Source organism: Drosophila serrata, unplaced genomic scaffold (genome assembly GCF_035046125.1).
Source record: "Drosophila serrata isolate PLE 108 unplaced genomic scaffold, ASM3504612v1 contig_272, whole genome shotgun sequence".
Lineage (NCBI taxonomy): Eukaryota > Metazoa > Arthropoda > Insecta > Diptera > Drosophilidae > Drosophila > Drosophila serrata.
In genome coordinates this window covers 8,156,534-8,179,466 of record NW_028257170.1, presented here as the reverse complement: position 1 = coordinate 8,179,466, position 22,933 = coordinate 8,156,534, and the positions used below count along the sequence as shown (strand labels likewise).

The window sequence follows — 22,933 nt, the reverse complement described above, 5'->3', positions numbered from 1 at the left end:
ATTATTTCTTGTCCTTAAAATTGAGGAAGTTTTATGAAGTAACATTGTTAAGAGCACTGGTACGTCCCTGATTGTCTTCGGCATTTGTCTTTGGTTTGTTTTTTTACTTGCAACGCGGTTACAACTTTATAACAACGCTTCAAACCAATTATTAACATTAATAAAAGATTTTTAGAAGACGCACAAATGATTCAACAAAACAATTATACAAAAGTGTTCAGAAGTTTCAACAAGTAAACAGAATTTTAAACGGTTTTCGGTCTCCCAGTTATGTATCCATTGTCACATAATCTTTCCTAATAAGTCTAGAGAACTTCCTGCCGATCTTGCTCCTCCTTCTCCTCCTGCTCACCTGTTACCAAAGTTGCTCTTCCAGAAGTCGGCCGCATCCGCCTTTGTAATCCGGAATTGATCGCCGGCAAAGACACCGTTCGGGAAGATGGCCTTCAGCTCGCTGAGCATGTGCGAGAAGACCAGGCTGAGCTTGGTGAGATTGCGACGGTAGTGGGAGTTCTCGTCGAACATCTTCTCCTTGCCCTCCTTGAAGAGCTTGATGGCCTGCTTGCACTTGCGCATCAGATTGTTGATGAACACGTTGAAGTGCTCGTTGGCGTGGAGCAGGTGCATCTGGTCCTCGTTCTTTGAGTAGATCAACCGCAGCCGCTGGTACGTGTCCGGCAGGATGTCCAGTATGAACGGCGGCGAGTTCTTCAGATTCATTTTGGGCTGCTGGCACAGCTTGACCACCTTGTCCATCAGCTTCCACGTCTTCTCCAGCGTCTTCTTGTCGGTGGACAGGCGCTGGGAGACGCACGCCTCCGAGATGGCGCCGTGCAGCTTGGAAAACAGCGAGGGGAAAATCTTTGGCTGCGATTGCACACGAGTCCCAGTGCCTCTCGTCGCCATCTTTTCTCTCTGCCGCTGCGCTGCCCCTCTGCCTCTGCCGCTGCTGCCTCTGCTTCTCGCTGCTACTGCTGCTGCTGGTGTTGTTGTTGTTGCTCCCTCTGCGTAGTAGTAGTGGTGATTGTGGGCCCTGCGAGTTATTTTCCTCTAGCCCGATTTCCCCCGCGTTCGCGACATGTAATCCCGTTGGCTAGCGTAATCCGCAACTACCCGAAATCATAACTATTTGCGACCCGTTGCTCCGACTGCGTGGTTGGCGACGTTCTTTTTTTTATTTAACCCACACAGTATTTTCGACTTTTTCAATGAGTTAGAGGTGCGCAAAACATAAAATATCGATGCATCGATCTTTTTCGAATTTTCTAAATCATCGATGCTTTTTGGCCCATCGATATTTCTGACCCGTCACAATCAAGAGGAAAAGCAAAGCTCCGCAAAAATTTTATAAATATATAAAATTTATAAAGATTTATAAATTTTTTAGCTTTATTTTATAAAATAATAAAACTGGACCAATTTTATTTGACCGCTGGATGCACCTTAACCCTGACACTATTGTTTATCAATAAAAATCAAAATTTTTGTAATAATGTTTAAAACCTCTTTAAGAAATGATCTCTGTTATCAGTTTTCTAATTTTATTTTATGGTGCCAAGAAAATAAATATTTAGTTTTTTATTTTTAATACAACCCTAAGTTTGATTTTCAATAATTAAAAAGAATTATATATAATATATGTTTCATGTTTCAATTAATGAGTTAGTGTTGAGTAGAGCTGCAACTATCGGTAGCTATCGATGTTTCTACAAAAAAATCTGGAAGCGATAAATCATGGCATTGGCGTTGCCAGACGGGGTCTTGGAATAGAATAGCCATTAAAATGTTAAGTTGCCAGAAATGGTAAAATGATTGTGACGTCATTAGTGACCAGATTTAAAAGCTGTTACAAAATGACGGTTTTATTTCAAAATGTAAATGTGACAAATAACTTTTTAATCCCTTCTTTGCTTAAAACGTTTAAATGGTTAGGATTTATTTTACTCTGAGCCTCTTAAGAGTAAATTTTTTTTATTGAAATCATAAAAAAGAAATATTTTTATTTAGCCATTTTTAACAATAATAAAAAATGTAAAAACAGAAAAAGTTCTAAAGAAACTTGATCTTATTTATATGAGCTAAAATAGGAAATTGATCTGGGTGTAAACTGTATATACTAACTGCTTGCATTTACAGTTAACACCCATAGCAATTTCATTTTCTTTTAATATGTCATCTCGTAAATGCCGAGAATATAACTCTCACCCCGGCCATATAATTTCCGCCATTTATCGCTGCATCCGAGAGAGGCATTGCATTTATATAATACTCGCGCAAGGCTGACAAGGCGGCCTCTTGGCCAAGAGCTGTGATTAGAGATGGAAGGAAAAGCGGCGGAAAACTGGCAGAACAGGTGCGTGGCTCTCCTGCCTTCTATCGTTTATTATGGCCATCTATTCGCACACGGTTGTTTCTATTTTTTTGCTTTTATTTTTTTAATATGCACTGCCACTGCAGCCGCAATTTTCACTTTCCATTTTTATTGGCAACCCAACACAACCGCTGGCGGACGGCGTCAAATATTTGGCCAAAAAAGAAATTGCACGGCTGCCAAAAGGTTTTTACGTCTCCGTGCCGCACACAGGCTTTCTTTTAATTAAAATTTGGTTTGTCGGTTTTCTGTTTTCAGTTTTCAGTTTTCAGCCTTTGCCATCTGCATTTTTTTTTAGTTTTATTTTATTTTCGGGATCTGCAAGTTGTCGTGTTCGGGGTATTAGTTCTGGGCGCGCTGGCGCTTAAAGCCGAGTCACGCCTGTCATATGCAGTTTGTTTGTTTTTTGTATTTTTTGAGCCTGACTTTTAGAGCTTGGCTCTCTCTGATCTGCCCAAAAAGCTAACTGTAAACATTCACTTACTGACCTCTTTTTTCGGCGGCAACTTCCACTTCCACCTCCACTCAATTTTCTTTAATGCACGCGACTCCGTCGCCGCCAATGATCAGCTTCTACATCATCCTCCCGCTCCGCGAACAGTGGTCGATTTTATGGTAAAAAGGGGGGACAAAATTGGCCCTCAAAGAAAACGTGCATAAAATATATAGGTTCTTAACTAAATGTTGTATATATTGATTCTTGATCATATCCCTATAAGCATGACATGAACTCTAGGGGAATGTGTAAACAATTTTGTCATTGGTGGAGAGCTATCAATCACAATTATTTCTTATTATTCTGCTTTGCATATTTATTATTATTTCTTCAGAGAAAATTTTATAAAATTGTAATATCTTGAGCTTCAACAGTATTTACTTATTGAAAAAAATTAAATCTATTTATGTTAAATGGCTACAAATCTTTAAATCTTTTTGCTGATAATCGGTCTTCAACAACGTCATATAAACAAGGGCTGGACAAATTATGTAAACTGTAAACAAAACAAAAACATATTTAGAGGGCAAACTACATATAAGGGAAATTTGTTAGCTTTAGTAAGCAAACATTTTTGTGAGATGCGTTAAATACCTAACAAGCCCCTCAAACAGTCTACTATTTGGTCATTATTTACACAACTTTCTTAAATAGGGATCAATTTAAATTTGTATTATATGCATTTTGAATCTCAAAAGTTAATATTAAGATTAGTTTTATTCTTTTTATTGTAAATAAACTATAATAAGATAATTTCAATTCCTTTTTTTTTACTTAACAAACCACTGTGCGCCGTGAGAGTGTGCTCGGTGGTTGTGTGTGCGCTTTCTGGAGATCGTGTGTGTATGAGTGTATGACCCTTATTCGCAACTGCCGCTGAGGCGTAAAATTTATGGCTTTAGAGTCTACAAGTCTATAAACACAGCTTCCAGGCTGCACTTTCTACTGCAACTGAAATGCAACTGCCAATGGAACGAACCACCACCACCACCACCATCGCTGAAACCGAACCGAACCGTGCATCGTCCGTAGATCGCTCGAATCGTGGATATTGGATATTGGTTATTGAGTATTGGATAGAGGATGGGATCGAGTGTGTGCGTTATAATTTCAAATGCTGCTCGCCTTTTTGGTTGCATTTTGCTGCCACTTTTGGCAAATTAAATTTGTACACAAAACCGATTAGGCCCGGCAGACATGACCAAGTTGTTATTTTAAATACCGACAACTCCATTTAATCAATATGCCCAGAGGCAGGCAATATTCCACTCAAAATAAAATTATTGATCCTGGTCTAACAACTGAAAATAAACTGCACATTTGGAGAAAGGTCTGCCCTTTTTTGTCTATCTTCAGTCACAAAGTTAGTTGGATAAGGATATCCTGTATAGACTTAAAAAATATTTAATTTGAAATTTATATTCTGGATGAAAAATTGTATTTATTACTTTACTAAAGAATGGCAAAATAGCTGATACTCTTGAAATACATTTTAAGATGTTGTATCTATAAATAAGGATCATTTTTGGTAACCAAAGTATTGTATTTTCATAGAATGTATGCAATATTTCTATATACTTCTATTATATATCTAAACTTTAATGAAAATAGTTTCCTTATATTGGCTCCATTGTTTTAAAATTTTGAAAAGATAATTATATTTCACAATCATAATTTTAGAAATCGAACCCTTTTTTAGAGACATAAATTTTCCTCTTATTATTGTACTATGATTCCTTAATAAATCAATAAAAATACCCTTAATTTAATTCAAGGATATATTTACCTCCTCTCTGTTTTACCAATTATATTTTATTTTTTATTTGTACACTGCATACTTAATTATAAAGCTACAGGATAAGTATCAGTGCTGTGGCTTTCGGGTTTTAACAATTATCTAATCATATCTTTCTACTATGACCTGCGGTTTTTTTCGAGTGTAGTCTGCGCCTTAGCTTCGCGCCAGCTGCTGGATGCTCTGCTCTGCCGGCGCCGACTGCGCTGCCTTTCACTCATATAAATTTGTTGGCATTGCAAATTCGGTGCCATTCGTCGGCGCATTGTCAAACCTTTCTCTTCGTCCCAATTGGAGCTTAGCTTGCAGAGATTTCTGGGCACAAACCGTCGCGTCGGGGGAAATACGAAAAGCAGAAGCAACAGCAACAGCAGCAGCAGTAGCAGCGACAGCGTCCAGCGGAGACAACAATAAAAGCCTATAATTTTATGAATGTACATTGTACAAATCGGATGCTAGCGAACGTGTGTGTGCCTGTGAGTGCGTCGGTCAGTTTGAGTGTGTATTTGTGTGTTCATTCATTGAAAACGCGGCGGCAAGAACAACAATAAATAAAAAATGCAATCGCCGCAGTCGCAGTCAACGTAAACAGAAGCAGCAGCAGCAGTAGCAGCCGCAGCAGAGGCAGAAAACAGTAGCAGCATCCAAAAGAGAGATCATTTCATATGCGAATCGAAACTCGAAGAGCGCGCATCAAAGTCAAATTCAAACGAAGGAAGAACGAAGAAGAAGAAGCTGCAAAAGAAGAAAAATTGTTTTGTGTGGACAATAAAAGACCGTAGTACCGCAGCGACCAGAACGTAATTGAAATCAAATTAAAGACGGGCAAAAATAATAAGAACAATAAAAGAGAAGCTAACGCAAAAGAAGCGATAAAAAAGAAATTATGCCCCATTGTGCGATTGTGTGAAAAGTGCCCAGAAGGCGCATACGAGAGTTAGGCGAAGCAGGAGGAGCAGGCGGCAGCAGGAGCTTCCAGAGAGTAGAAGTGGCAGCCGTTACATTTCGGTTAATAGGCAAGACGCAAGCTCACACGACGAATGAACTCATAAAAGGGCCCGGCAGAGCGAGCGAGACAAGAACATCAAAGCACTAAAAGAAGCAGTGGCAAAAGAAGAAGAAGAGCAGGCCAAGCCCAAATGACCGCAAGAATACCGTTAATTCGAATAGCTTCTGCGGTAATCTTGCACCAGTTACGATCGTTTATTTAGTCTTCGCGCTCTTCTTCGAGAGCGAGAGCTAGAGCGGAAGAGAGTCGAAGAGAGCGGGGGAAACTTTCTTCTTTCCTCGCGCGCGCACATACAATACATACAGACAAAGCAGTGAACTTCAGCCGCGCCGCCCAAGTTTGCTACTATTTCAATTGTTAACGAGCGAAAGCGCCGCCGTCACGCACAACAACAGCAATAGCAGCATCTACAGCTAAATAGCAGGAAAGTGCAGCAGACAGTGAAAATGTACCAATCGCAGCAGCAGCCGGAGTCCCCCGCCCAAACCCATGCGCAGGCGCTAGCCCAGGGATTTGGCCAGCCTCAAAGCCAGGCCAAGATCAAGAGTGGCAACCACAGCCACAGACTCCACAGCAAGCGCCAGCTGTTTGGCGCACTGCTGGCCGTCTTTATGTTGGCGGCGGCGTCAACCACTAATGGTAAGTCAAACATGTATGTAAGCTCCACTGCACTGTACACGGCAAAAAAAAATATGTAAGAAATTAAAAATAAGAAGATGGATTACTTTGGAAACTTGGCTACATAACAGGTTTGAGGATGTGAATATAGGTTTCACATCTGTAGAAAGTGTATCAAAAAGTATGCAATGAAATATTTTTGGTCCTTATTTTAAGAACATGTAACATTTTGTAGCTTTTGCAAGGACTTCAAAAAACTATTAACATTTAAATAATGGAAGCAATGAAAGGGTTTCAAAATGCTTCATATATCCTAAAAAACTCAAACACTTTTGAAACAGCATTTTACTATAAAACAAAGTTATAATTTGTACAGGAAGCTATGTATGTTTAATATTAAATGAATTTCTTGGAAATTAATAACTATTATTAAGCCATTTTCTAGTAACCCAAAAACTTCCTTAATAATAGAATTTCTTAAATGGGTAGGAATAAAATAAATTGATTTGAATTGAAAACAATTAAATACAAAATGGGTTTTTGATTAAGAACAGCGCCACCTAAATTTATATACTATAAATAGAAGCAATTTAACAGAAGTTTAGACCAAAAAATATATCAATTTGACCATTTTTGTATTCCAAACCAATTTAAATAAATTAAGTCAATTTCCTTTTTATGTTCTTTTAAAGAAAATAGATCAAATGCAATAATCAATTAAAGGTTGACTAATAGAGTTAATTAATAATTAAAAGCTTTTGAAAGATAAGTTCTTATATATATGGAATATATCACTATCCTATACTTCAAGTAATTGCCTAGCTCAAAATAATGTTGGTTTCTTAAGAGAATGGCCGAAAAATCATTGCTAATGGCTAGATCGTGAGCTTACCAACATAATTATCCCCTAATTTCTCTGGGTGTTGAAACGGAGAAGGTGACTCCGGGTCCGGATCTAAGACCTACAGCTGTGCGGTGGTAGAAAGGCCGTCGTTGGAGCTGCTATTAATTTCTAAGGTACTAATACTCTGCATAAAGTGAATGTAAACTGGCACACAAACACACACACACACAGGAGAGGGGTTCGCAGATCCCCCCTAGAAACCCCCCTTTGTGTGAAACTCTCTGACTTTACTCCTCGACGCACAACATGCTCGTAAATATTTTCGTGCACAATTTGTCCAACATTCAAATAAATTCATTAAAAGCACGAAGGGGAGACACAGAAGCCAGAGACGCTGGTTGGGGGGGGGGGTACGTATGTATGGTGATAGTTCATGGGGAAATCAAACTGACCGCACAGTGGAAACCAGCTTCAAGTCGTGAAAAACTGAAGGGGGGGATGGGAGCGAGCTCCTATATGTTGAATATATAGTAGCAATGGATGCCTCGTTTAGCTATGACCCGGAGCGAAATGATTTGTTTTACTTGTAAGCGCGATCATTTGGTTAATTGATAACAGCACTTGATCGGAGATTGATGGGTGAAAGATCAATTAGCTGGCTCTGCAGTGATCTCACAAATATGTATATACATATATTTAATGGGACCCCAATCAGTGGCGCCGTGATTCATCCATGGGCTTGGTCTGGTCTCTCCACTGCTTTCCACTGTGCCAGGCCAAACCAGAGCAAACCGAGCCACACTCCAAACCGCACACACATCGGGCACACACACGCATAGCTCATGCAAAAAGTCCCTGTGCGTTGGTTGCTGGATTTTTCCACTTTTGAAAATTATACGCTTGCTGCTTTTATTTTTTTCTCTCGCCTTTTTTCTCTGTTTTTCTTTTTTTGCAATTGATGGCATCCGATAGGAAGGAGCCTGCCTGGCAGCCACTCGCCGGAGGCCAGGAAAATGCCCAGCACTTGAAGAAACATATTAGGATTGTTATGGATTTAATTGCATTGCTTTTATGTATTATTTTATACTATTAGGGAAATGGAGTTAATTGCTATCTTGAACATAAATAGTTTAAGATACATTTTTTGAAAAAGATGAACAGCAAATGATGAAATGATGATTATAAGACCCTCTTAAAGGATCTAAAAATGGTAATATATACCATATCCTACTGCTTGATTTATGCAGGTTGATTCTGCAAAAAACCTTATTTAAATTATAATTAAAACAATTTGTAGCTTGAACTTTAAATTAAAGGAATTAAAGGGAACAGAAATGCAATATTACAAACAAAAAATTATACTTGAGATAGTCATAAATAGTAAGTGAAAAAGGTCCTTCATATGAAGGAAGAAATGTAAGTTTTTCGAAAGCCTTCTAGGCTACAAATTGTTTATCAAATTATTCCCTAAATTTCAGGCAAAATTTTCTTCAAGTGCTGGTTCGTGCCACCGAGTGGGTGGTGCCGGGGTTGCGGTCGCATAGTTGCAGTTGCAGTTGCAGCCCCAAGTGAGATGGGATAGGCTGTGCGGTCTCGACTGCTTCTGGGTCTGCCTCCGCATCTGGCCAGTCCAGCGGATCGTTTACATGTGCATTAATTCCTAACGCCGCTTAATTTTCTCCGGGGCTTAATGGCTCCGATTCGGATCCAGGCCCGGGATCCATGTCCATTAAGCTCTGAGAATGCGTCTGTCTGTCTGCCATCTGATGTGGTGGTGGTGGTGCTAGTGGAGGCTGGATATATGTTGAAATTTTCATCTTTATGGCCGGCAGCAGCAGCAGCTCCAACAAATTGGAATAATGAACGTGGGTTCAATTATCGCGGGCAAACAATCGTGGCAGCCACAAAGAGCGCTAATAGATTTTCTACCGCTTAATACACTCGGATCTCTCGGATCTTGGATCTCGCTTCCTCCGGAGGCGGCTGGCTCTCACAGCAGCTTTCTTTGCAAACAGATTCAGACAAAACAAAGCCAAAGCCCCAACTGAACGGAGCCACATCCGACCGACCAAAGACAACAGAAATCAGAAATGTTTCGGGGCCGGAGGCAATTAGTGTGGAAATTTCACTTGCAGTTTTTAGCACAGATTAAGCTTACGATTTCTGGCTGGGATTAGCATGAACAATTATAGATGGAGGTCGGTTGATAGTATGTGTAGCACAATAATAATAATAATAATAATAATAGTTGTGCTCAAATCTCAGCCACAAATGCTGCCATTGTGTCGTTTACTTGGAATTGAGTTATGAAAACTGGTACCGTTAGTAACATAGTAGTGGTAAAGGGAACTCCCCCGTTTCCCGTTCCCATTCCCGTTGCCCCTTTGGAACTCGGAACTCTCGTCAACCCTATAAACTCCCAAATTATTCAAGTTAATGGCTGGTTACTTGAGTCGGTCATGCGATCACTATGGATAGTGATGGAGGAGGTTCTGGAGGTGGAGAGCCAAAGACACAGTGGGTCACAACTGCGCAGAATGCCCAAAGCTAATCTCGCATTTGTATGCCCAGAGACAACTCTTCCGCATGCGAAGGAAAATGCCAAGGGAAAGTGGCCATTCGGGACGGGTTCGAAGCTGCAGTTACCCTGGGAAAGCTAAGCGGTAAAAGGTGTAAATTAAACAGTGAAAGTGTGAACTTGAAAAGGGAGTCTATAGGATGCTAAGATGATTTTTGGAAGTAAATAAAAAATATATATAATCTTAAGGGATATGAAGTATTCATAATTCATTATAAATTAAATTTACTATGGTCAGTTAAGGTCTTTGACATTACATTTTCAGTTTGTTTAGGGTTTGGAAGATATTGTATATAGTCTACTGAAACTAAAACCCTCTAAAAGAAAAGTTTCTCCATTTTTCGTAATAGACAATGAACAGCTTTAAGTTAAGTTATAAAAGCAACGTTATGCTACACAACCTAATGGCAAATAAAGTGACAAATAAATTTATTTACAGTTCACAAAAGAAGAGTTGCAGAATTTTTAAGAGCTTTGTTCTAGAAAGACACAATAAACGCTCCGTTTCCACATTTTTTTAAGCTTTCCAACAGTTTGCGTTTAAATATGGGTAGAGATTTGTGAATAGATGCCTAAAAACTATTTTTAAGGTAAATATTAAGTGAAGAAGCTTTCTAAATCGTACGTCTTTATAATATCTTTTTTAAGATATTAAATACATTTATCCTGCATTGTATGATTATTATCAATTTTCTCATATATGTTAAATATATAATTTTTAATTGCTACTTACCCTACATTTTTCTCGATTTTCCTAGGCGCTGTTACAGACTCCCCCATCAAGATCATTCGGCTGCCGGCACAGGCACCCGTGATCCGGTACCGCAGTGCAGATGCAGCGCCGGATTCGCTGTTGATCAACTACCGCCAAGATCCACAACCGGAGTTATCTTCCACATTGATGCAGGCTCCCGGGGCGGCGGCTGCTGCACTGGAGTCACTGCTGCGCGAGGAGACGGAACAACAGCAGCAGGCACAGATGGGCAGACGGAATAGGGCCAGTGCTGGCAGCACTGGAAACTGTCCGCGATCGTGTCCACCCAGCTTGACCGTGGGAGCAGAACCTGTGTGCGGCAGCGATGGCCTCATCTATGCGAATCTCTGTGAGCTGCGCAAGAAGACTTGTTCGAGGAGCGGCGTCTCACTGATCAAGGATGTCCGTGATGGTTGCGAGCGTTCGAAGGGGTCGGACTGCAAGCACCGTTGCAGCACGGAGAAGGATCCAGTTTGCGGCACTGATGGACGCACCTATCTGAATCGCTGCATGCTCCGGGTGCAGTCCTGCCGCGTGGGCTTGGCGGCAGTGAAGCTATCCCACGTGGGTCCTTGCAGCAACACGAGTGCCGTACGCGAATCCTGTCCGGTGGATTGCAACAGTGCCCCGAAGGACGGACCTGTATGTGCCTCCGATGGCAATGTGTACAACTCGACGTGCGAAATGAAGCTGCATACGTGCGGTCAGGGTGTGGTGAAGACCAGCCGGAAACACTGCCAGTCGACGAGAATGTGCCGAGAGTCTTGCTGGCGGGTGGCCAGGCCCACCTGCGGCTCCGATGGGCGACTCTACGCCAGTCCCTGCAAGATGCGTTCCTCCAACTGTGGAAAGCACGTTTTCGAAGTGCCGCTCTCCTTCTGTATGCCGCAGGAGCGGCATGGCAGTGCCGCCGATGCCTGTCCCACCGAATGTCCCAAGGCGGAGGCAGATGCTCCGTCGCAGTATGTGTGCGGCAGTGATGGCAACATTTACTCCTCGCTCTGTGAACTCAAGATGCTGAACTGTGGGTAAGTTTAAGAGAAATAATAGAAGTAAATTAATAAATGATGAATTTAAACCACTTTCTCTTCCGCAGCCCGCAGCGGAAGTCCATACAGAAGGTGAGCATGGACAAGTGCAAGAATCGCTTGACTCGCTGCAAGCAATTGCCGCCCTGCAAGGACTTCAACAGCCTGTTTGGCTCCATCTTCAGCTCGAAGCGGAACGACAAGCTCTGCGGCACAGATGCCAAGACCTACAACAATGAGTGCGAGCTGGCCCATGCCACCTGTCTGTAAGTAAAATATAAATGAGGTTAAAGTTTAAAGGACTTCTTACCATCTTGCATATCCTATTTGCAGACGCGGCGTGAACCTGGCTCATATTGGACCCTGCACGGATCTTAATTCGCCCGCCAAGGATTGCGGTGATGCCTGTACGCGGGCGGACCTGGAGCAGCAGCCGGTGTGCGGATCGGACGGCAACACCTTCGCCTCCATGTGCGAGTTCAAGAGGCGCACTTGCAACATGCGTGTGGTTGCCGTTTCCCTGAAGAACTGCGCCCTGACCGCCGATTGTGAGTCGGATTGCGATGCTCAGCCGCCGAGTTTTGTGTGTGGATCGGACAACAACCTATACAAGTCCGAGTGCCACATGCGCAAGGAGAACTGCGGCAAGCATGTGTTTGTTGTGCCTCTGAAGCGATGCCTGGCCGCCTTCCAGCTGAAGGGATGCGCTCGCATCTGTCCGCGGGAGTTCGAGCCTGTGTGTGGCAGCGACAACAAGACGTATTTGAACGACTGCTTCCTGGAGATCGAGAACTGCAGGGCGAACCAGACGGTGAACATCAACTACTACGGCGCCTGTGGCCGCCCCGAGGCACCGTCCACGAACTTCCTCTACTAGGATGTGTGCATGGCGCATGGCATTAGACACACACTTGGCAGCATTTAATAATTTTAGGCTATAGTCTTGTATTGTACTTTTTTTAAAAGCAATATTTATTGAGTTTTGAATTAAAGCCCCCCAACGAACTTACGAACTTAGGAATGCACTCGAACCCAGCTCCCCTGGGAGCTGAACACATCTAGGCGGAGTCATCGAATAGCTTGCTCAGCATGGCATTTATCTCGTGCGGTCTGTATCTCACATACTTGTCAGGATTCTTGCTAAACTGAACGCCGGCGTACCTGAAAGGAGATATAAATTAAGTTACGAAAATGCCTAAGGCCTAATGCTTAAGCTTACATTTCGTGGAAACGATTGTATTTGGGCAGTATGTGCTCTACATTATCACGTTTGATGCCCTCGCGTAGGATAACATCAGGGATGGAGATGCCACGCTGGATCTTACAGGCCTCCTCAAAGTCCTTGTTGAAGTTCTACGAGGAAAAAGTATATGAAATTAGAATTAAGTTGAAAAAACTATTTATTATGTATTGAAACCTACCGAAAACCTCTCCTTTAGCACACTACGATCCTTGTCTTTCACTTTGCCGGCCACGGGCTTTGGTAGCTCATCCAATGAGTAGATTCCCAGCAACATCTTGGACCACGTCTTCTGGTAGCTGGCCTTCAGCTCGCGTATCATCTCCAGGTAGCTGTGCTCACACTCTGGCTCCGCTAGCGTCACCAAGTCAATGAGGTTGGAGCGCTGCAGCGATTTAAGGATGTAGTGGATGTTGTTCAGGCGGAAGAGATGCTTGGTAGCCTGGTCATTGTACTGCTCGCATTTGTTCATAATGGACAGATTCAGTTCCGCCAGGGCCTTTTCTGTTTAGAATTATAATATAAATTATAGTATAAATTAAAATAGGTACTTTATAAGGAGCAAATTCCTTACTTATATAAATAGCAAGGAGAGCCTTGTTCCGTTCCTCTCCCGGCAGCGCCTTCTTCATCAGAATGGTGTCCAGCTGCGTAGAGTAGAGCACATCCTGTGCCAAGATGGAGCCAATCACGTCAAAGTGCTCGTACAAGTGCTCGATGAACCAGATCGTATTAGAGGTGAGCTCATGAACGGTGGCATCTTTGGGCACATTGCTCTGTCCCACAATATTCGTGCTGGACTCACCCTTGACCACGTCCAAGAAGTGCTCTAAGGCCTTGGCGCCCGTATGCTGCAATTTATTCAGCACCTTGGTCAGTTGTTCCCTCTGGGCAGGATCATAGGTACGCTCGATATCCGGCTGCAGTAGGATCACACGCTTCAGAGCGGAGAATATGCCCAGGGCCGAGGTCCACTCCTTGCGTGAGATGCATCGCAATATGCGTTGCGTTATGGCCTCGGCATCCTTGACCACCAGCTCGATGGCGTTGTAGGCCAAACGAGCGAATACTTCGTTGTGCTTCGATTGCGGTATAATGTCGTGCATGATCGCACGTTCCCAATTAAGCAGCCGCTGTAGACCGAGCAGCATGACCAAGTACTTATCCAGCTCCTGATCGCCATCCATCAGATCCTCCGAGGTCAAATGATCGCTGTGCGACGATGCCTTCTTAATGGAGAACCCAGTGGACTGCTCAATGGTTTGTGTGGCCCGTAAATACAGCTTGTTGGCCTTCTTCTCAAAGCTGAAGTAGGTAATTAAATGAGTTTGATTATCAACTGGAAAAGAAATACAGAATTTAGTTGCTCTCACATTTGCTGAAGGCGGGCCGAGGTGTTCTTCTTGGGTTCCGTTTGGCGTCCACTGTGACGAGGTCTCTGAAAGAATACGCGGAATAGTTTAGATAATAGTAGATTGGGGGAAAAATATATTTGCTAGCTACTACTACTACTAATTAATATATCCTGAAATATAAGGGACATAGAATTTAAAAATCAAAGAATTATTACTTATCAAAGATTTTTTAAGACCACCATTTTTGTTTTTATTTAGTTTTAAGCTTACAATAGAGATATAAGAGACCAGCTTTATAAAAATAAGATGCAGACCCTCTGCTTACATAGAACATATTTGATAAAAACTTATTTAGATACATTCTTATATAAATTATTTTGATTTTACAATATTATTCAAACTATTCTTAGACTAACATAATATAATATGCAGACACCAGGTCGTTCACAAACATTTTCTCATAATCCTATTATTAATCCTCGAGATCCAACATAGCATAAACTCTCTTCACATAAAACACATTTCAAAATATATATCCATAAGACTTAAAGAGCATTGATGGCATCCATAATGCGATTGCAATCCTCATCGGCGTTGAGGCCAATTTTGGCCAGATCCTCGCGTCCCATGGAGGCCAGGGTCACCAAATCAATGTGAGCCTTCTCAAAGTGACGGACATAGTTCTCCAGGCCGATGTGCACAAGTACCTGCTCCACATTCCGGGCATGATTCACCACATACGAGTGATTGGAGGCTGTAATGGAGCGGCGGCGTGACTCCACGGTTAGGGAGGTCTCCAAATTGGAGTCATCTGAACAGGTATCCGGGCTGCTGCTGCTATTGCTCTTCATCTCCTTTTCACGTTCCGATTCCCATTGTTTATGCTCCATAATCTCTTCCTGCGGCTGGGGCAGTACGAAAATCGGAGGCTTTAGCTCCGTGCGAGTTATGATCTTATTGTGGTGCTTCTGCGGCTGATGTATATCCAACTTCATCGGCGGCTTCTTGAATGGTTCAAAGCGCATGGGTGACACGGGACTTTTCTTCGGACCCATGCCCTCGATCGGCGAGAGATTGGGCGATCGGAAGTCCCCAAAGATGGGCGTGGAGCAGCGAACGCTGGTGTTGCTCACGTTCAGGGTGTTCCACCGCCGCTCCTTCATCGTTGGAGTGCGATTGAAGGTGTAGTTTTTCTTGTTGGTCGGAGTACGGCAGTGCTCCATTTTATTTGATTTAATTTTCGTATTTCTTAATTCTAAAAACGATGCGTTCTCGACAATTTCTAGTTGGCAAATGGCGGCCACAGAAGCTGCCTGGAAATCTAATTGCTTTGGAAGCTTTTTCACTCAAGTGCCGTTATTCGAAATAGTAAAAGGAAAGGAAACAAAATAGAAGCTAGATAGAGATGAGGTATCCCGGTACGACAGTTGACAAGGTAAATGGTAAAGGGAAAGGTACAGACTCAAGTAATATTGTCGACAAAATTGTACCCAAAGTGGGAAAAAGATAAGCTTAAATAAATGTTCAGGGTACTTAATTATTTACTTATAAATATTCTTAATAATATAAAAGGTACCTAATTAAAAACTTTTCCCCCAATTAGAAAAGACTTCACTACTCACCAGCGCCTCGTGTCCCCAACTATTGCTCTTCTGGTGATCCTTAAGCAGCTGCAGCGAACGTAGCACCACATCACCACGCTCCGTGGCATAGATGTGGGTGTACTCCCGCAGATTTTGATCCAGCCAGTGGGAAATGGTGTAGAGCTCTTCGCGGGTTGTCTGCGACAGCTGCCGGAACGAGGTGTACTCGTCGCTAGAGTCGTCTTCGATGTAGATGAGATCCAGCAGCTCTACGGGCTTCAACGGAGCACTGTGCTTCTTTAGCAGCATACTGTAGTGCTGGTTGAGGCCCTCGCATCCGGTGTTGAACAAGCTGGTCACGTTCTCCAGCTCCACGCTCTGGGAGTTGTTGTGCAGAAAGTAATCCATGGCTGCTCGCAGCTTGGCCAGAGCGTCCAGGAAGACGGATATATTGCCTTCAATAGGTCCCTGGTGAATTAGTTGGCACACCTCCTGGGAGACATCGTAGTGCGAGAGAACACTCTCCAGGCAGTTCAGTGTGGCTTCCAGGTCTACGAAAAAAAGGCGTCAACCCATTAGTGGCTAGGGAATACCTTTGTTTATATTTCCACTCACTTTGCTGCCGCTTCTGAAGCTGCTCTGTCTCCTGGTAAACAGGTAATATGGTCTGCTCCAGGTTCCCCAGCCGCTTCTCGAACACGGTGAGAATACTGGACATTTGCGTGGAGAGATCATGATACTTATCCACTCGGTCTTTCAGCAGAGCCAAGTTGGTGGTTTCCTACGAAAAATCTGGGTAAATATGGGGTCCCAAAGGCTGGCAGTTGGGTTTACCTTTTCCAACTTGTTGTGCGCCTGCAAGGAACTGTCCAGATTGTTCATTTTCTACCGGATATATCTTAAATTTCGCTAAAATTGATTTGTTGTGGCTGGATATTGTAAAATAAATAATTATCTTATTAGACTGACGAAGTTTCTGGCTTTTTTAGGTCATTATGCAATGGTCACACTCTTCAACCAGTCCTGCCAACTTTCGTTAAATTATCCGTTGCCATGGAACCTGTATGTAAACAACAAATATAAAACTCGGAATTTTTACCAACTATGCAGCTCTAGAGGATTAAGCTTAGATTGTTCCAAAAATGAGGGGCGTACTTAAGTGGCTGGAGCGGATAGAGTTCCCCAACAGCAAGGACAACGAGATCAGGTAAGGCATTCCGCAGAAAAACAACAACCTGTTGCTCCATAACGGTAACGGGAAAACCTCTTTTACAGCGTCCACAATGTATGCTATGCGCCCGATGGCAGCCAATTGGTGGTGGCCGCAGGCGACCGGCTGCTCATCTACGACCCGAACGACGGTTCGCTCCTGAACACCCTGAAGGCCCACAAGGATACGGTCAACTGTGTGGCATACTCGCGGGATGGCAAGCGGTTCGCCAGCGGAGCCTCCGATAAAATGGTCATTGTGTGGTCACCACAGCTAGAGGGGCTGCTCAAGTATTCGTAAGTAAATGTGAAAAATATATTTCAAATTTAAATTAAATTACCACCAAGTAAAGATAGTAAAACCAATTTATTTTAATATATTTATAATATGCTTAAATTTTAAATTAAATACTTTAGAAATTGAAAAGATTTTTGAATATAATATCTTTAAAACAAAAATACTAAAAAAAAACTGGCTTTTTCCAGACATGGCGACTCCATTCAGTGCATGAGCTTCAATCCCGTCTCACACCACCTGGCCTCCTGTTCCCTGTCGGACTTTGCCTTCTGGTCGGCGGATCAGAAGGCTGTGCAGAAGTATAAGATCTCTGCTCGGGTGAATGGCTGCTCCTGGACCAACGACGGACAGTACCTGATCTTGGGTCTTGCCAATGGCACCATTTCCATACGCAACAAGTTGGGCGAGGAGAAGGGTCGCATCGATCGTCCAGGCGGACCCAATAGCAACGTCTTTAGTGTACAGTGCTGTCCGGCCAGTGGACCCGGCAGCGTGGACACCATCGGCGTTGTGGACTGGAGTCAGACACTTTCGTTTCACACGCTTAGTGGCCAGATGATTGGAAAGGAGCGGACTCTGGGCTTTGATCCCCTGTGCCTGCAATATTTTCCGAATGGAGAATTCTGCTTGGTCGGCGGCTGCACCGGAGGACTGCACTTCTTTACGAGAGAGGGTATTCGGCTGGGCACCCTGGGCGATAGCTTCGACACTTGGATTTGGACAGTGGCACTGCATCCCAACGGTCAGTCATACACCATTGGTTGTCAGGATGGAACACTCGCCTGCTTTAACATCGCTTCGAGCACTGTTCATGCTCTTTACCGCGAGCGATATGCCTTCCGGGAGAACATGTGTGACGTTATCATCCAGCACCTTATCTCCGGCCAGAAGGTCCGCATCAAGTGCCGGGATTTGGTGCAGAAGATAGCCATCTACCGGAACCGATTGGCTGTTCAGCTGCCAGAGCGCGTTGTTCTCTACGAGCTGAGCTCTGGCGAGGATCAGCCGATGCACTACAAGGTTCGGGAGAAGATCCAGCAGAAGTTCGACTGCAGTCTGTTGGTGGTGTGTGGTCGCCACATCGTTTTGTGCCAGGAAAAGCGACTCCAATGCCTGGATTTCTCCGGAGTCCTTCAGCGCGAGTGGATCATGGACTCCTTTATTCGTTACATTAAGGTCACGGGTGGTCCAGTGGGTCGCGAGGGACTGATGGTGGGTCTGAAAAGTGGCCAAGTGTTTCGGATCTTTCTCAACAATTCCCTGCCGCTGCTGATTACCACCGCCGTGTCGGCAGTCCGTTGTCTGGACATAAACTCTAAGCGGAGCAAGATCGCTGTGGTAGACGATGTTGGTCGCTTGGTGGTGCGTGACATAGTCAATGACACAATCCTGTACCAGGACACGGGAGTTAACAGCGTTACTTGGAATACCCATCTGGACTCGATGCTGTGTTATACCCACACCACCGGAGGATTAAGTGTTCGCGTGGGCAATCTACCGCCGAGAGCGCCGCAGAATATGCATGGCGTGGTGGTGGGACTGTGCGGAGCCACTGCCTTCTGTCTGCGAGGGAATATAATGCACAATACGCCTTTGGCCCTCGGATCTACCATGTGGCAGTTTATCGAAGCGGGCTTATTTGAGTAAGTCTTAAATTTTAGCCTAAGGTTACTTCTAATGATGGATTATTTTGTTCTTAGGGAAGCTTATCAGGTGGCTTGTCTGGGTGTGACCACCAGCGACTGGGAGGGACTGGCCCAATCCGCACTAGAAGCCCTGCATATCAATATAGCCCGCGATGCCTACGTCAAAGTGCGTAACCTACCTTGGCTCAAGCTGATCGGGGAGCTGAGGGATCAGCAGCAGCGATCAGCTGTGCCCAAGGAAGTGTTACTCGCAGAGAACTGTGCCTTCGCTGGAAAATTCAAGGAGGCTGCTCGCCTATTCCTCAAATGCGGCCAATCATCCCGAGCTCTCGAAATGTATACGGACCTGCGAATGTTTGATCTGGCCCAGGAGTACATCAAAGACGGCACGGCGCAGGAGAAGAAGGAGCTGGTGCGCAAGCGGGCGGAGTGGGCCTATTCCGTCAAAGAGCCGCGTGCTGCCGCCGAGCTACTGCTGTCCGCGGGAGAGAATCAAAAGGCCATTGATATTGTGGCAGAGCAGGGATGGTCCGATGTGTAAGTATCTAAAAGAGCTCAAAAATCAAAAAACTAAAGTAAATAAACTATTTAGCCTATACGATATCGGACGTCGACTGAGCCTCTCGGAACGCGATGCGTTGGAGTCGGTGGCCCAGAACTTGAAGACCCTCAAAGCTCTGCCCTTGGCAGCGGAGATTTTCAAGAAACTGGGGGACGAGGCCCAAGTGGTGCAGTTGCACGTCGAGGTTCGAGATTGGCCAGAGGCTTTTCGATTGGCGGAATCCTTACCAGAGCTTCTGCCCACGGTGCACTACCAGCATGGTCAGTGGTTGGCCGAAACAGATCAGTTTATAGAGGCGCATCAGGGTGAGAGACTAGATTATTATAAACTTGTTAGAACTTATATTTAATGAAGTGTCTGCTTTATAGCCTATCTGAAGGCAGGACGCACCAAGGAAGCTAATCGGCTGCTAAAGCAGCTAAGCAATACCGCCATAGTGGAGGAGCGTTATCTGGATGCTAGTTACTTTTACTGGCTGCTGGCCAAGCAGTACTTGGATATCTATCATTCCAAGGAGTGGGTTGAAAGCTATTTTTCATAAAGACAAGTAATGAAATTAATGCACATTCTTATTACAGCGAACAAAACCCAATTGATCATCACCTGACTGAGTACAAGAATCATTTGCGCATTGCCAAGGTCTACTATGCATACAGTGTGATCTACAGCTACATGAAGGAACCCTTTACGACCCATTCACCAGTGAGCTTGTTCAACGTGAGTCGCTTTATACTCAACGAAGTGGAGCACAAGGGTGTGCCCAAAGGAGTTAGCATGTTGTGAGTTATTCACTGACCTGAAGGTTAATCTCTGATTATAGATATTAATTCTTAACGTATACTTTGCAGCTCTGTTCTTTTCACTTTGGCTAAACAGGCCAAGTTTCTGCAGGCAAATAAATTGTGTTTGCTAATTAATAAGCGTTTGCAGTCCTTAAAGCCACCTGCTGGTATACAAGAGCAAATTGATGTGAGTCTATCACAGATCTTCCAGTAATTGTTAACTTAAAACTAATGTTCTTGCAGCTCAATTTTTTGAATAGCAAGGCCTGCAAGAGTGGGTTTAACGATCCCGAGGAGTTGTTGCCCCTTTGCTACAAGTGCTCGAATTATAGCCAGCACCTGAATAGCAATTGTTGTCCCACCTGCCGGCAGGATTACATTTTCTCATTCGTTTCATTTGGTAAGACAAGTTGCTTTGATTCTAATTCGATATTACTGGTATAAGAGTGAAGATGAGAGCTGATCTATAATTTCCTTTGCTTTAGAAATTCTACCCTTGGTGCAATTCTATCCCGAAGTTGATATATCAGACGGCGAAGCTGAGCGTTTGCTGCTTGCGCCTGCAAAGCATGCCGAGGATTCGGATCCCTTCAACGAAGATGCGGCCAGTGTGGCCTTGCCCTTGAGCCTTGACCGCAATGGTTTGCGTGCCATTGATCCCAACCATGTGCTCATCCTCAAGCGGCAGGGAAAGAACGTGCGGAATGTGTACTATCGCAATATATTGCCGGATCTGCAGGTTACCTATTGCCCCCAATGTTTGCTGGTGAGTTTGGTATACAAGAAATAATACTTACCTAGATCTAAATTAATTATTTGCAGCTCTTTTATGCCGAGGACTTTGAACTGCAGGTATTGCAGAAGGGTCACTGTCCGTTTTGCCACACATCGTCGGAAAAGTTGTTGGAAGACTTTTAAGGCGGCCTTAAAGTAGTTTTGTTAAGAATATTATTTCCGTCCACACAAACCGTACAAATAGGAACTTATGCGCTAATAAAGATTAGCTTTTACGCCCAGGTCTCCTCTTGGTACCGTCGCTGCTTGATCATCAGATCCACATAATCCGCATCGCCGCCGAGGACCTCGATGAAGGCCTCTCTAACCGATTTCGGCATGTTGTTGGAGTTCCCAGCCACGTATATGAAGGCATTGCGGTTTTTAACAAGCCCCGCCAGGTGAGGGCCATTCTTGGTGATTAAATGCTGGACATAGACCTTGTGATCCTCGTCCCGCGAGAAGGCGAAGTGAGCCTCCACCTGTTTGGTCGTTGTCCAGGTCGTGAAGTCCTCTTGGAAGTGAAAATCCGATGATTTATTGCGGCAGCCAAAGAACACGACCAAAGGCCCGATTACAGAGCCCGTGGATTGGGCTTGCAATCGATTTTGGATGATACTCCGGAAGGGAGCAATGCCAGTGCCAGGTCCCACCATGATGAGAGGGATGCTCAAGTCGTTAGGCCATACCATGGTACCCTTCTTTAGCACGCCACGTATCTCTGTTGTTCCCGCCTCCAATTGCTTCAGCCAGTTGGAGCACAGGCCCAGACGAGGAGTGTGCATTATGGTCTTGTAGTTGACCACAGCCACCAGCAAGTCCAGCGTGCCGGAGGACACATCCGAAGCTATGGAAAAGCTGCGAGGCTGTATCAGCGGCATCATCTCGAAAAGTTGCTCCAGAGTCAGGCAGGAAGTGGCATGGCGAAAGTCCTGGAGAACTTCTAAGATTGTGCGGCGCGGCCTGTTGACATAGGCCACCAGGTCATCGATGCCCTCACCAGAACAGAACTCATCTAGCTTCTCCTTTTCCATCTCGTCGCTGCAGTTGAAGCCCAGCACCTCGAGGAATCGCTGCCGCGGCTTGGCGCTCAAGTCCCAAACGTATTTGGCCGCCTGCCGGAGGCTTAACGGAGTGGCATAGGCCTTTGGCAACGGCATGTCCGGATGGGCGCTCGCCACCTCGACCACGGTGTCTTCGTCGAAGTTCAGGTTGTGTTCCTGGAGTAGATCAAAGAATTCATTCACAGTGTTCTCGCTGTTTTGAGGCTGCACATCGATCACATCGCCGGGTTCCCAGCTGAGGCCTTCTGCCTGGTATTCCAGCTTCAAAAATCGCACATCCTGAAAGTGATTCTCAGCCGTTGTCCTTTGGTTATCCTTAAGTTTAAACGTGTACGCAGGTTGTTTTTGGGTCCAGAGCAGAGTTTCCAGGGAGGCAAAGGCGGATTCCTTTGGTAACGTCTTCAACTGCCACTTTCCCGTGCTTTGGTCCTGACCACCATTCAACGCCTGACTGTCGTTTACGCCGGAGATACCTTTAAGGGCAATCCACAGGTCTTTAGTCCAGGCGAGGGACACTCCCAAATGACCATAATCATGCTGATCATCGCACAGACCCACTGGACAGACGGCAGTAGCCCCCAAATTTAGCAGGCGCTTGTGCAGTTTCTTGGCGGCGTAGTTGAACTTCGGATAGCTGGAGTCACCGAGCCCCAGGCAGGCAAACTGCATTCCTTGTAGGGATTGGGCGGGCAGGCTGCGCTTCAGCAGAAACCGCCAGGCCTGCTTCATATTATCGGGCTCCACGCCATCGCCGGTGGTGGCCACTACAAAGACCACGAGGCGCTCCTCGATAAGCCGATGGGTTTCGTACTCCTCGAAGGAAAGAACCGGACCCTGGAAACCCAGCAGATGCGACTCTCGCCAGATCTGCTCCGCCACGTCCTGGGCAGTGCCTGTTTGGCTGCCATAGAGAACCAATAGCCGCAT

At 44.6% G+C, this 22,933-nt stretch overlaps 6 protein-coding genes across 11 annotated transcripts in view; 2 read left to right on the top strand and 4 right to left on the bottom strand.

Annotated features, from left to right (window-relative positions):
• The window catches only part of Cbl (E3 ubiquitin-protein ligase CBL), a 17,647-nt gene extending 7,064 nt beyond the window's left edge, over positions 1-10,583 (bottom strand). The window contains exon 1 of one of the 3 annotated variants that reach the window (XR_015271839.1): positions 353-1,264. Coding sequence is in view for 2 of the 3 variants with exons in the window: in XM_020961246.2 (XP_020816905.2) it covers positions 353-906 (554 nt within the window). In the remaining variant the exon portion in view is untranslated. Of the gene's footprint in view, positions 1-352; positions 3,364-10,444 lie in introns of those variants that run through there. The other 2 variants (XM_086833442.1, XM_020961246.2) reach the window with 2 other exon arrangements.
• LOC110190788 (agrin) lies at positions 4,908-12,502 on the top strand. The gene is made up of 4 exons (XM_020961426.2): positions 4,908-6,310; positions 10,470-11,493; positions 11,562-11,759; positions 11,827-12,502. Exons 1-4 carry the CDS (start codon positions 6,118-6,120, stop codon positions 12,368-12,370), a joined length of 1,959 nt encoding a protein of 652 aa, XP_020817085.2. The 5' UTR covers positions 4,908-6,117; the 3' UTR covers positions 12,371-12,502.
• Exo70 (exocyst complex component 7) lies at positions 12,123-21,099 on the bottom strand. Of its 4 annotated transcripts, none has more exons than XM_086833445.1 (9): positions 16,506-16,698; positions 16,287-16,452; positions 15,711-16,222; positions 14,107-14,171; positions 13,308-14,038; positions 12,915-13,237; positions 12,713-12,846; positions 12,504-12,654; positions 12,123-12,227 (listed from the first exon to the last, which is right to left on the bottom strand). In XM_086833445.1, exons 1-8 carry the CDS (start codon positions 16,551-16,553, stop codon positions 12,552-12,554), a joined length of 2,082 nt encoding a protein of 693 aa, XP_086689571.1. In that variant the 5' UTR covers positions 16,554-16,698; the 3' UTR covers positions 12,123-12,227; positions 12,504-12,551. The 4 variants fall into 4 exon arrangements, with proteins under 4 accessions (XP_086689571.1, XP_086689569.1, XP_086689570.1 ...); XM_086833443.1 differs by having other exon boundaries at positions 12,193-12,285; XM_086833444.1 differs by having other exon boundaries at positions 12,204-12,446.
• mtrm (matrimony) lies at positions 14,314-15,695 on the bottom strand. The gene has a single exon (XM_020961428.2). It carries the CDS (start codon positions 15,309-15,311, stop codon positions 14,634-14,636), a length of 678 nt encoding a protein of 225 aa, XP_020817087.2. The 5' UTR covers positions 15,312-15,695; the 3' UTR covers positions 14,314-14,633.
• Positions 16,700-21,178, top strand: Oseg1 (intraflagellar transport protein Oseg1). Its single transcript, XM_020961424.2, has 11 exons — positions 16,700-16,878; positions 16,947-17,177; positions 17,367-18,821; positions 18,879-19,361; positions 19,417-19,691; positions 19,755-19,902; positions 19,965-20,165; positions 20,235-20,355; positions 20,412-20,568; positions 20,654-20,934; positions 20,991-21,178. The coding sequence occupies exons 1-11, from the start codon at positions 16,814-16,816 to the stop codon at positions 21,084-21,086; spliced, it is 3,513 nt and encodes a 1,170-aa protein (XP_020817083.1). The 5' UTR covers positions 16,700-16,813; the 3' UTR covers positions 21,087-21,178.
• Positions 21,100-22,933, bottom strand: LOC110190789 (NADPH-dependent diflavin oxidoreductase 1). The gene has a single exon (XM_020961427.2). The coding sequence runs from the start codon at positions 22,931-22,933 to the stop codon at positions 21,176-21,178; it is 1,758 nt and encodes a 585-aa protein (XP_020817086.2). The 3' UTR covers positions 21,100-21,175.

What these genes read in the sequence shown, in the direction of transcription:
- LOC110190788 (XM_020961426.2), top strand. Translation starts at nt 6,118, where the DNA reads ATGTACCAATCGCAGCAGCAGCCGGAGTCCCCCGCCCAAACCCATGCG. An exon ending in GGCGGCGTCAACCACTAATG is followed by an intron (nt 6,311 to 10,469) that starts GTAAGTCAAACA and finishes CGATTTTCCTAG; the next exon opens with GCGCTGTTACAGACTCCCCC. An exon ending in CTCAAGATGCTGAACTGTGG is followed by an intron (nt 11,494 to 11,561) that starts GTAAGTTTAAGA and finishes TCTCTTCCGCAG; the next exon opens with CCCGCAGCGGAAGTCCATAC.
- mtrm (XM_020961428.2), bottom strand. Translation starts at nt 15,311, where the DNA reads ATGGAGCACTGCCGTACTCCGACCAACAAGAAAAACTACACCTTCAAT.
- Exo70 (XM_020961425.2), bottom strand. Translation starts at nt 16,553, where the DNA reads ATGAACAATCTGGACAGTTCCTTGCAGGCGCACAACAAGTTGGAAAAG. An exon ending in TCTCCTTGCTATTTATATAA is followed by an intron (nt 13,238 to 13,307) that starts GTAAGGAATTTG and finishes AATTCTAAACAG; the next exon opens with AAAAGGCCCTGGCGGAACTG. An exon ending in TGCTAAAGGAGAGGTTTTCG is followed by an intron (nt 12,847 to 12,914) that starts GTAGGTTTCAAT and finishes TTTTCCTCGTAG; the next exon opens with AACTTCAACAAGGACTTTGA.
- Oseg1 (XM_020961424.2), top strand. Translation starts at nt 16,814, where the DNA reads ATGAGGGGCGTACTTAAGTGGCTGGAGCGGATAGAGTTCCCCAACAGC. An exon ending in AGCAAGGACAACGAGATCAG is followed by an intron (nt 16,879 to 16,946) that starts GTAAGGCATTCC and finishes CCTCTTTTACAG; the next exon opens with CGTCCACAATGTATGCTATG. An exon ending in ATTGCCCCCAATGTTTGCTG is followed by an intron (nt 20,935 to 20,990) that starts GTGAGTTTGGTA and finishes AATTATTTGCAG; the next exon opens with CTCTTTTATGCCGAGGACTT.
- LOC110190789 (XM_020961427.2), bottom strand. Translation starts at nt 22,933, where the DNA reads ATGCGGCTATTGGTTCTCTATGGCAGCCAAACAGGCACTGCCCAGGAC.